This window comes from Portunus trituberculatus, chromosome 47 (assembly GCF_017591435.1).
Source record: "Portunus trituberculatus isolate SZX2019 chromosome 47, ASM1759143v1, whole genome shotgun sequence".
Lineage (NCBI taxonomy): Eukaryota > Metazoa > Arthropoda > Malacostraca > Decapoda > Portunidae > Portunus > Portunus trituberculatus.
The window spans coordinates 26,495,750-26,508,249 of NC_059301.1; the positions used below are offsets into that span (position 1 = coordinate 26,495,750).

At 45.1% G+C, this 12,500-nt stretch overlaps 1 protein-coding gene across 2 annotated transcripts in view; it reads left to right on the plus strand.

The window, feature by feature from the left end:
- LOC123520790 (lactosylceramide 4-alpha-galactosyltransferase-like) overlaps positions 1–12,500 on the plus strand; it is a 29,799-nt gene that overhangs the window by 7,145 nt on the left and 10,154 nt on the right. For both annotated transcript variants that reach the window (XM_045283386.1, XM_045283385.1), the window contains one exon: positions 5,829–6,074. In XM_045283386.1, coding sequence (XP_045139321.1) covers positions 5,829–6,074 — 246 coding nt within the window. The remainder of the gene's footprint in view (positions 1–5,828; positions 6,075–12,500) is intronic.

Here is a 12,500-nt window from a genome sequence, read left to right on the forward strand (position 1 = left end):
TCACGGTATTGTAGATCATGTGCTTGATTCGTGAACACCAGCTCTATCTTCCCTTAAACTGCATTTGCCATTTGTCTCTCCATGAATTCATCCTGTCTAAATCTGCCTGCAAGGCGACGGCATCCGAATCTGACTTAATCAACCTATCCATCTTCGTGTCATCAACAAATCTACTCATATGACTACTAATTCCACTACCTAAGTCATTAATATATATATATATATATATATATATATATATATATATATATATATATATATATATATATATATTAAAGATAACAACGGTGTTAAAACTGAACCCTGTGGCACCTCACTAATTACTTGGCGCGACTCGGAATCAAAACGGTTTATTACAAATCTGCTGCCTGTCGCCTACCACGACTTCATCCAGCTTAATATCTTTCAGTCCATTCCGTGAGCTCTAACCTTTCTTAGGTGTCTGATGCGGTACCTTATCAAACGCTTTACTAAGATCTATTGTTAGCTTTAATGTAATAACTATCTTTGGCGTGTTGTTGGCCAGTGTCCTGCTGCAATGGTGCGCTGCACCGCCACTGCATTCACAAAGTTTTAGTTACAGTGACAACACGGTTGTTTCTGTGGTTGTAGTGATATATTAACAACATTTCTATATCACTGAGAGGAAGACCACTCTTAAAAAAATCTTTCTAATAAGACAGTTTTCAATCTGGGATTTGTGAACCCCAAGGGTTCACAAAAAAATATTTCCGCGGGCACTGCTTCAATAATATCCTTTGCTGTGGCAATGCATATTGGGTCATGTCAGTCATTAGAAAAACATTGTGTTCGGTTTCATATTATTGAGGATTTGGGTAAATGGTATTTATAACTCAAGGATTCATTTATTTTATTTATTTATTTTTTACGGTAAAGCCTATAGCGCCTGTAGGCACACTTGAAGAGTATTATGAAGCGCTGTTCAACTTCCGCCCATTAGTGGCACAAGCAATTTTATTTATAGTAAGGAGAAAAAAGTGGAGGACTCCTAATATATATATATATATATATATATATATATATATATATATATATATATATATATATATAGAGAGAGAGAGAGAGAGAGAGAGAGAGAGAGAGAGAGAGAGAGAGAGAGAGAGAGAGAGAGAGAGAGAGAGAGAGAGAGAGAGAGAGAGAGAGAGAGAGAGAGAGAGAGAGAGAGAGAGAGAGAAAGTGATAGAATAAGGAGAAAAATAACGTGGCTTTATTTTCTCTAACCCATCCTGACATAATTTAGAAATAAGAGGAAAGCGTTTCAGAATACTAGACTAATTATACTGAGACTTGTTAAATAGAGAGTGAGAGACCTAACCTAACCTAACCTAACGTAACCTAACCTAACCTAACCTAACCTAACCTAACCTAACCTAACCTATCCTAACCTAACCTAACCTAGCCTAACTTATCCTAACCTATTCTATCCTAACCTATCCTAACCTAACCTATCCTAACCTATCCTAACGTGTCCTAACCTAGAAACTATGAGCGTGTCACCAGCCACCACCTCAAGGTGTGATGGGTGGCGGCCTGAGTGGCGGTGACGGTGTGGTGTATCGTATGGTGAGTGGTGATCCTCATGAGTGGTGGTCGGTGTGGCGTCGATTGTAGTTGTGCTCCGTGACAGTATACTCAGAACCACTCCAAGGTCACGTGGTACATGGCTAAGGTGATTGCCATGGCCTGCGCACACAGCATCAGGCTGTTTACTAGGCTCCTATCACGTAGCGGGGCCTCTTTCTCATGCTTAAAGCCAGACGGAATGGAAGGCTTTCCCCTCTTGTGGTAGAGCTGGTGAGCGGCCCACCTCTCGCCGTCCCCGAGGTCACGGTGCATGACATCGGGGATCTCGCCAGCCTGAGGAGTGTTGTGTTCCCTTTCTCGAGAATGCTGGGCTTGTGGAGCGACCCACCTCTGGCCCTCCCCAAGGTCACGGTGCATGATGTCCTGGGTGAGGCTGGCCATGGTCTCGCCAGCCTGAGGAATGCGTCCCCTTTCCTGCCGAGGTTGAGCCTGGGGAGCGACCCACCTCCGGCCATCCCCAAGGTGTATCAGCGTGACCTTGGGGTTGAGAACACACCAGGTGATCTCGGTGACCACGGTGTGTGCGGAGTTTGTGTACACACCGTATGGGGGCAGGATGAGCTGGATGTCACCAGCATGGAGGGGCAGGCTGGCGTGCTGCTCTGTTTTGGCTGATTCCTGTTTTTCCTTCTTCGTTGTCCGTGGCTCGTCCAGGAGCCTTCCGCTGAAGAATACATCGACAGGGGCTTGGCCTTGAGCCCAGGCAGCGTCGCCTGCTGCATCGCCAACCTTGAGGCTGAAGAAGAGCGCAGAGCGGCGCCCGATGGTGTTTGCTTTGAGCCCCGCCAGCAGGTCAGCCAGCGGGATCTCACGGCGGGCCACGAGAGATGCTCCCGCCAGGATGTCCACCCTGACGGGCGTGGTGCCGTCCTTCTTGGCGACCTGGCCAACGGCCACCAAGGTCCTGCCGGAGACTTGTGCTGGCCTGCCCCGTTCATTGCGCTGGGGAAGCTGAAGGCCCCCAGCAGGCGCCGGCCTCCCTTCTCCCCGCTGCGAGGCAAACAGAGGGTGAGGCGGTCGGCGCCGCCACACTGGCCCACCACCTCCAGGTGGGCACACACCTTCAGAGTGCTGCACTGTTGACCCATTGATTTGTTTTCTTCTATCACTTCGTTTAGTTTGAGATTTATTGTTTAGTTTGAGATTTATTAAAATCTTTTCAAGGAATAGTTTTGTCAAAATGTGTTGAAACAAGATGACGCTCTCACTTACTCATTATTCACTGAGAGAGAGAGAGAGAGAGAGAGAGAGAGAGAGAGAGAGAGAGAGAGAGAGAGAGAGAGAGAGAGAGAGAGAGAGAGAGAGAGAGAGAGAGAGAGAGAGAGAGAGAGAGAGAGAGAGAGAGAGAGAGAGAGAGAGAGAGAGCATCAGTAGTAGTAGTAGTAGTAGTAGTAGTAGTAGTAGTAGTAGTAGTAGTAGTAGTAGTAGTAGTAGTAGTAGTATAATAGTAGTAGTAGTAGTAGTAATAGTAGTAGTAGTAGTAGTAGTAGAGAGAGAGAGAGAGAGAGAGAGAGAGAGAGAGAGAGAGAGAGAGAGAGAGAGAGAGAGAGAGAGAGGGAGAGGGTGGTAACTTTAATATTACTTCTGGTATTCTGCTTTAAGCTCCTAAAAAATGAATGTCAGTACCCTATTTGCCTTATTCAAGCCTCTATGCATTGTTTTCTTAGAGCGATGTCGGAGCTAACTATAACTCACAAATCTTTTTCATATACAGTACTAAACCTACCAGGGCCTCCTTGTTTACTGTATATTTCTTGTGTGGATTTCCTTTTCCTACGCTCAATACTTTGCATTTATTAATGTTCAAGTGTTCAGGGGTACAACGCGGTCTGTGGCTTAGGCTGAGGCCCTTCACATACCATACACGCCATTCGCTGAGCCACGTCAGTTGTTCTTATCGTCTTACGAGCCAACCTGTGCCCTTCAGGTGATAAGTTTGGTAATAATAACGATAACAGCAATAATAATAATAATAATAATAATAATAATAATAATAATAATAATAATAATAATAATAATAATAACATTAATAATAATAATGGCAATAAGAATGATAATAATAATAATAATAATAATAATAATAATAATAATAATAATAATAATAATAATAATAATAATAAAAACGGTAATAATAATAATAACAATAATAATAATAATAATAATAATAATAATAATAATAATAATAGTAATAATAATAACAATAATGATAATAATAATAATAATAATAATAATAATAATAATAATAATAATAATAACAATAAAGTTGATGATGATAGATAGATTTAGGATAGGTTAGGTTAGGATTAGTTTGATTAGGTTAGGTTGAATTAGTTTTAGGTTGGGTAGGGTAAAATTAGCTTTGTGTTTTGGATAGACTAGGTTGGATTAGTTTCCTATTGTGATGAGCAGCTCTCGGCGAGTGAATCGGAGAGGGCGGTGAGAGTTCCAAGGAAAAGTTGTCTAGTCACTGGTTAAGGTGAAGCTTTGAGGAATGGGGTGGGCAATGATGTTCACAAAGGTAGGAACTGAACTGCATTTGTATCTGTGTTTGGCTGTGAGTGCGGTGAAGCTACTGATATGTCAGGCTCGAGTAGTGAGTTACAGGGTGACAGCGAGAGAAGGAGGAAGCTGGTTCTCGTTTTTGGCTGCCAAGTTAAGGCTGAGACAAGTTATTACTTTTTATCATTATTATTCATGTATTTATTAGTGTTGTATGGTAAGTACGGGTATGACAGGAGGAAAGTGTGTGTGTGTGTGTGTGTGTGTGTGTGTGTGTGTGTGTGTGTGTGTGTGTGTGTGTGTGTGTGTGTGTGTGTGTGTGTGTGTGTGTGTGTGTGTGTGTGATGGAGCACGTGTGTTATAACGGAAGACAATCTCCGTTCCCGTTGTCCATCCCGTTAATACTACCTTTTCCGCCATTTTTTTTCTGTAAAATATTTTTTTTTCTGCACTCACTTTTTTCTTTCCAAAGCTAATTTTCGAGCAATATCCTAAACTCCCATATCCTTTCAAAATAATATCCTCGGCAATAACAACGATTTCCTGTCCCTCTATTGCGACCCACATGCATGAACGGCATTGCAATTTTCTTCTCAAATTCATATAACACCGCACCGGCAGCGTTCTTTCATCTGTGTTTTATTTAAGTCCAGATACTTCTGATGCATGAAAGGAAAAGTGATATACCTCATAGTTTTTGTATCTTGACATTCTAAGGGAAAGTATTTTCATACGTAAATTCACTATAACGTACAGTATATAGATGCACAAATGGTTTTTGATATATCAAGTATCTAACTATCTTAAAAAAAAATGCGAGGTTATTAATGAGCTGAGGGTAAATGTCTTTTAAAAACCACTAGATTCAGAATAGGGGCCGTTAATGGGGAGGCAAACTAATGAAATAGCAATCTTTGAAAAAGGAGGTAGAACTTTAAGGTCTAATTCTAGATATTGTAGGTACAATAATGAAACCATTAATGGCGAGGAATACTAGGAGTTATCTAAAGAAATATAATTTGATAAATCAATCACAGCAGGCATATTTCATTTGCCTTACTAGCTTGTTGAGATTTTAAATTAAATTTACGAGCCGACAAATAGTGGGGATAGTTACATTTTTTTTTCTGGTGTTCTATAAGAAAGGCTTAGGAGAAAAGGGTAGATGGGAAGATGTTAATTAGCCCGGATAAGGCCGAGGATAGGCGACAGACTACAGAGAGTTGTAATAATCGGCTCTAATTCTGAGTACGTCAACTAATTAGTGGGATGACAGGGGAATTAGTTTTATGGCCATGATTATATTTACTTCATATTACCAATGAAGATAGTGAGATTAGTAGCGACGTTAGTAAATTTGCGAATGGTACGACGATAGTTAAGATAATTAGGTCATATCCACCTGCCATTGACTTACAGGTAAACGTAGATAAGATGAACAAATGAAGAAACAATGACAAATGCAGCTTGGTATTAAAGAAAATGCAAAGTACTCAGTATAAGAAGAAGAAACCCAAAAAGAACGTACACAATAAAGAATGAAGGTCCAATAAGATCAAACATTGTCTTGCAAAGGTCTACCCACGAAATATGAGAAAAACACTTCATAACCTGCTTTCTGCTACTTTTCCCCGCCAGGTGGGAGCTATTGTACACACATAATAACAGCAAAATATGACGAAGACACTTCAGAACAAGCTTTTGCTCCTTTTCTTACTATGCAGGTGGCTGTTACTGTGGCGATACGGTGGCATCTACCTGGACATGGACGTTGTGGTGACGCGGCCGCTCTCTGCCCTTCCTAACTGCACTGGCTTGGAATCAGAACAGTGGGCGGCGGCTGGGGTTCTCAAGTTCTCCCCGTCCCACCCTCTGATCCACAGCTGCCTCACCTACTTCGCCCAGCACTTCGACGGGCAGGTGTGGGGGGCGAATGGACCTGAACTAATGACGCAGGTGCTGATTGACAAGTAAGAATTGCAGGTCTGTGTGTGTGTGTGTGTGTGTGTGTGTGTGTGTGTGTGTGCGCGCGAATGTGTGTATGCATGTGATTCAGCTTAAGGGAAGAGCATAGAATTTATAGCGAAAAATCTATGGGTAAGACTGGAGGTACTAACAAAAACCACACACCACAGTACACTGAGGTCACGATACCTTGGCATGAAAGATGTATTAGAGGATGTTCGCAAGAAGACGTAAGTGAAGTTAGAGAGGGAGAGGGAAAGAGGCATGGAAGGAATGATAAAGGAAAGAAAGGCATTAGAGATGTGCAAGAGAGGAAGGAAAAAGGTGGTATGGGTATTGTGTGTACAGGAAATAAGAAAACATGAGATAAGTATTGCAGAAAGGACAAAAAGAGTGGAATATGTTTTACAAGAAGAAATAAGAAGGAGGAATCTCTCTCTCTCTCTCTCTCTCTCTCTCTCTCTCTCTCTCTCTCTCTCTCTCTCTCTCTGTCTCTATCCATTAGTCTCAGTCACGGAAACGATAACAAACATCAAGTTCTACATGTCACCATCCGTTATTCACTCCTTCCTTCCTTCAAACTGTCGACACTTAGTTTAGCGGGAAATAATTCAAGAAAGAAAAAATAATAAAACATGATTTCTTTAGCGCTCTTCTGCTGTTTCTTTTGGCACGATGCTTTTCTCGTATCTCAATGTGTATGTGTATTTGTGTGTGTGTGTGTGTGTGTGTGTGTGTGTGTGTGTGTGTGTGTGTGTGTGTGTGTGTGTGTGTGTGCCATATAGCTCTAATTTCTGGCACCACACTACTTCTAACATCCTATTCCTTCTTTCTCTCTCTCTCTGCTCACAACTCAAGGTTCCCTCTCTTCTGGCACTCTTATATTCTTTTCCCTCTCCTTGGCATCTTCACACCTCGCCCTCACACCTCGCACCGCATCATCTTCCCCTCCGCTGGTGTTATGTTTCTTTACTCCTTGATTTGCATTCTGCTTCTCATCCTCTCTTTCGTATTAACCTACTTTCTCTCACTCTCTCTCTCTCTCTCTCTCTCTCTCTCTCTCTCTCTCTCTCTCTCTCTCTCTCTGTCTACAATAGTTTACAATAATGAAGATACTTACAATGAAATTTTTAGGCGAAATGTGACACTATCAGTACGATTTATTTTAAAAGACTAGATCATTCTTTCTCTCTCTCTCTCTCTCTCTCTCTCTCTCTCTCTCTCTCTCTCTCTCTAATAAAAGTGACTCAGCGTGATATTTCACAAAAAGATGGACAAAAGAATGTCTAGAATATATCAGTTATTTCTCCTCTTTCTCCTTCTCTCTTCCCTCCCTCTCCTCTTCCTTCTCCTCCTCTTCCTCCTACTTTTTTCCATCTCCTTCACCTCCTCACCGTACTCTTCAGTGAAAGCATAAAACCCACATAGCAGTGACGATTTTTCTTTTACTTTCATCTTTTATTAAACTAAGAATAATACAAGGGTCTCTCTCTCTCTCTCTCTCTCTCTCTCTCTCTCTCTCTCTCTCTCTCTCTCTCTCTCTCTCTCTCTCTCTCTCTCTCTCTCTCTCTCTCTCTCTCTCTCTCTCTCTCACACACACACACACACACACACACACACACACACACACACACACACACGTGGCTGCCTGGCTTGACTGGCTATTCTAGCAACTCGCTTCCTTCATCCAGAAAAAAAATATCCGGCAAATTAATGACTGACATAAGCCTCTTCATGTAAAGTGAAACAACAACTCCCATAAAACAACAACAAGAGCAACAGCAAGTTTGAACTCTCCCCGCCCTCCTGTCCTTGCTGTTCTCTCTCGGCTTACTCTCCCAGCCCACTCCCCGCCCACCAGCACCATAGCACATGGCAGGGATCATTTCTATCCACTTCTCTTCCCTCCATCTCTCCACTCCTCCCCACTCCCTTGGCGTATCATACTCTTATTTCCTTAATTCCTTTTTCCCGTCTCTCTCTCTCTCTCTCTCTCTCTCTCTCTCTCTCTGACATATTTATTAGGTTATCATTTATTTCATGATTTTTCCATCACTTTTACGTTCTTAATTCACAGGTTGCTTTATATTCTTGTTGTTGCTGTCGTTGTCGTTGTTGTTCTTCTGCCACCTTTTCCTCCTTCTTCTCCTCTTCCTCCTCCTCCTCCTCCTCCTCCTCCTCCTCCTCCTCCTCCTCCTCCTCCTCCTCCCGCTGTTTTCTTTTCTAGGATTTGTGGTGTAGTGTGGTAGTATTTCAAGTAAGGTTGTGTTAGGGTTGGTAGGTCTGGCTGTTGTTGCTGGCGGTGGTATGGCCGGTAGGGTGGTGGTGGTAGTGATGGTGGTGGTGGTGGTGGTGGAAGGGGTGGTGGTGGTGGAAGTGGTGGTGGTAGTGATATTAGTAGTGACAATGATAGCGGTAGCAGTAATGTTTATTAATCTAGTGATAAATGTTGGTGTTTGGTTTAAATTAATGACAACAACAACAGCAACAAGAACAAAAACAACAGTAATGATAATAATAATGATGATGATGATAACAATAATGACAATAATAATGACAATAATAATAATAACAATAATAATAATAATAATAATAATAATAATAATAATAATAATATTAATAATAATAATAATATGATGATGATAATAATAATGACAATAATAATGATAATAACAATAATAATAATAATAATAATAATAATAATAATAATAATAATAATAGTAACAATAATATATAATAATAATAATAATAATAATAATAATAATAATAATAATAATAATAATAATAATAATAATAATAATAATAATAATAATAATAATAATAATAATAATAATAATAATAATAATATAAATAAAAATAATAAAACATTAACAAGAAAAACAACAATAACAAGTACTACTGTTGCTGCTACAACAATAACAACAACAATGATAATGTACTTACACGTTGCTGCTTTTATGCGCAGATCATATCTCTCTCTCTCTCTCTCTCTCTCTCTCTCTCTCTCTCTCTCTCTCTCTCTCTCTCTCTCTCTTTATTTAAACTAATATACAAGGGCTTAAAGCAACACTTTTTATTGTGTTGCTATTTGAAAAGCCTTAAATGTAAAACATAAATATACATGAATGAAAATTTTCTACATAATAACTTATTCTACTTAATTAACACAGCGCCAGAGTGGGAGATTGTGTTTTTCGCCACCTGTGGGCAGCCACTTTCACTTGCTAAAGCGTCATTGTTTGTGTGTCACTTGTCGCTGCCGTGAACGCGTTCCACAGTCTGGCTGTTCTGGCCAGGGTCTATAACCGTGGTTCTGGCTGTGTAAGATCGCTGGTGCTCCCGCGAGTGTGATCGAGGCACGTGCACCAGCGTGTCACTGGAGGTGGTTGCCCTGGATTCCCTCTGGACAGCTCGTGCTGGGAGCCTCAGTGAGCTGAGGTGAGGTACCTCCAACACTCGGGCCTTGTGTTGAACCACCAGAGCCGACACGTCCCGCCGATGCTCCAGCGACGTGACTCCTGTCTGCTCCTCCTGCTGCTGCTGCTGCTGTGCGGTCATCCCCACCAGCCGCAGAGCACGGCGCTGTACGGCATCCAGTCTCTGCAGGTGTGTGGCGGCACTCGACATCCAGGACAGGGCACCGTACTCCATACAAGGCCGTATCTGAGCCTTGTAGAGTGTAAGGATGACCCGGGAGTCAAGGCTTCCCGCCATCCGACGCAGGGCAGAGACATGCAGGGACGCCTGGTGGGCCACAGCAGCGACATGGCGGTCAAAGCGCAGGGTACAGTCCACTGTCACTCCCAGCAACTTGATGGATTCTTGGAGGGGAAGTATCTGTCCTCCAAGGCACAGACGTCCTGAGACGGCCACGGAGGCAGCTGGGGACCATTAGATAACCATGGCCTGTGTCTTCTCTGGAGCGAAGTCTACTTGCAACGTCTCTCTCCACTCCGTCACCGTCCTGAGCTGCCTGTTTATCTCTCTGACAGCTCGCTGACTGTCAGAGCGGCAGTAGGAGCGGGAGAAACTGCAATCATCGGCGTACGCAAGGATCGACGGTATTTGCTGCAGGAGGTCGTCTATATATATATTCCACAGGGTAGGGCCTAACACTGATCCTTGTGGAACTGAGGCCTGTATCGGTGACGGCTGGGATATCTGCCCGTTGATGACTACTCTGAGGGTTCTCCCTTGCAGGTAGTCCTCGAGTAGCGCAAGGAGGTTGCCCTGGATACCCTTGGCGCTCAGCTTTTGCACAAGCGCCGAGTGCCAGACCCTATCAAAAGCCCCAGCAATGTCCAGGGCCACCACAAGGGTATCCAGGCCTTCATCCAGGGCATCCTGCCAGCCCTGAGAGAGGAGGGTGAGGAGGTCCGCTGTTGAGCGGCCAGGCCGGAATCCAAACTGCCTGTCTGAGAGGAGGCGGTGTTCACTCAGGTGCTGACATATGACACCTGCCACCACCTGCTCCAGCAACTTGCCCACCACGGAGAGCAGCGAGATGGGTCTGTAGTTGCTGGGCTCAGACTTCGAGTTCTTTTTGTGCACTGGCACCACCCTTGCCTCCTTCCATATAGAGGGCCACCTGTTTTCCCTCAGGCAGGACTCAAACACGCTGGTGAGGGGACCTGACAGCTCGCTGGCGCAGCGTTTGAGGAGCCGAGGGCTAACGTCGTCCGGGCCGGTGGCTTTGCTCTCCTCTACCTCCCTCAACAGCTGCTCAACTTTTCCTGGCGTCACGTGGACATCAGTGACAGCGCAGTTTGTTTCCTGGGGGAGGTGAGGTGGGCGTCTACCCATATCAGCGACTGTCATTTTTCCGGCGAAGAACTCAGCAAGCAGAGAAGCCTTGTCCTCACTGCTGGTGGCTATTGTGCCGTCTGGCCTGGTGAGAGGAGGTATGGCGTCGCGATGACCCGTCCAGGTCTTGTGGCCGACTCTTGAGCCACAGAGTTTTCGCCTCAGGTCCTCTTGCTGCTGTCGCCTTGCCCACCTGCAGGTAGCTGTCACCCTCCTACACGCTGTGCGATGGCGAAACCAGTTATGGCGAGTTGGACGACGCTTGTACCTCACCCAGGCTGCGTGCTTGGCCTCAGCGGCAGTTCGGCATCGGTAACCAAACCACGCAAGGTCACCAGGCCTGGCAAGATACATCTTGCTAGGGACGTGCTGCTGCTGGAAAGCAAGGAGCTTGGTGGTGAGGGCACGGGCCTTTTCCTCCGAATTGCCTCTCAGCAGGGCGTTCCAGTCTGTGTGTGCGATGCTGTTTCTCAGGGCTGCCCAGTCAGCTCGCTCCCACAGCCAGATAGTGCGCGGGGCGGCAGCCTCCCTCGCCATGCTCAGCTTGACGCCTGTGCCCACCATTCCCAGCTGTTGGCACAGGATGCTGGAGTCAGGAGGTCTGTCAGCACAGGATCCAGTGAGCCTCCCCTCTCATGTGTAGGGAAGGTCACGTGGTTAGCTAGACCCTGCACCGTTAACAGGCTGGTGAATGCGTCCTGCTCCAGGTGGTGATTTAAATCTCCCAGGATCATGACATGTGAACACCTGTGCTGCTGTAGCAGAGTGTCCACTTTCTCCGTCAGGAAGTCCAGTGCCAAACGTCCTTGCCTGGGGGGGGGGGGGCGATGCATGACACACAAGCGGAGTCCTGTGTTGTCACTTAGCACCACTCTGAAAAATATTACCTCCGTCCATTGAGGCGGCATTATGGCTATTAACTGGCTTTGGAGGCCGTGTTTAAAGCAGGCAGCCACGCCTCCGTCCACTCTCTGCTCACGGTCCTTCCTTACCCACTTTGAGTAGCCCGGGATGTTGCCAAATGTCGGTTCGACCTCACCATTAAGCCACGTTTCCGTGACGGCAACAATGTCCGCTTGATGTCGGAGGACAAAGTTGTGAGTGAGATCACCAAGATTTGTGCGGAGGCCCTTCACGTTGGCCGACACGACAGTCAGGTGTTGGCTGAGGTGGTTAATCCTCTGCTTTCCCCTGGCGCTGGCTTGACGGTGGGCTACATGGGCGTGGGGTGGCGCGTTACTGCCTGCCATGCCACATGGGTGGATTCCAGTCGTGACGCTGTCTTGGTTGTGGTTGCCATGTTGGTGGGCAGGGGGGTGAGGGGAGTCCTGAAAGGGCAGCTGAGGGTGCTGACTTTGTTCTTTTCTCCACCCTCTGTCAGAACCCTCCTCAGTATCATTTCCTGCCGAAGGTCAGCAGTGCGGCTGTAGCATACCTCGGATGTGTGTCCGGGGCGGGAACAGTAATCACATCGCGGTCTATCTCCACCCCTGACGTCCCTTTGGGACTTGAGAAAGTGTGGGTGGGGCTGCGGTGTGGGAGGGTTGGGAAGCGCACCTGGTGTGAAGTGAGGTCCAGACCTCTGCTGACCTTGCTTCTTCCTCCTTCTGTTGTTTCTATTGTTCCTG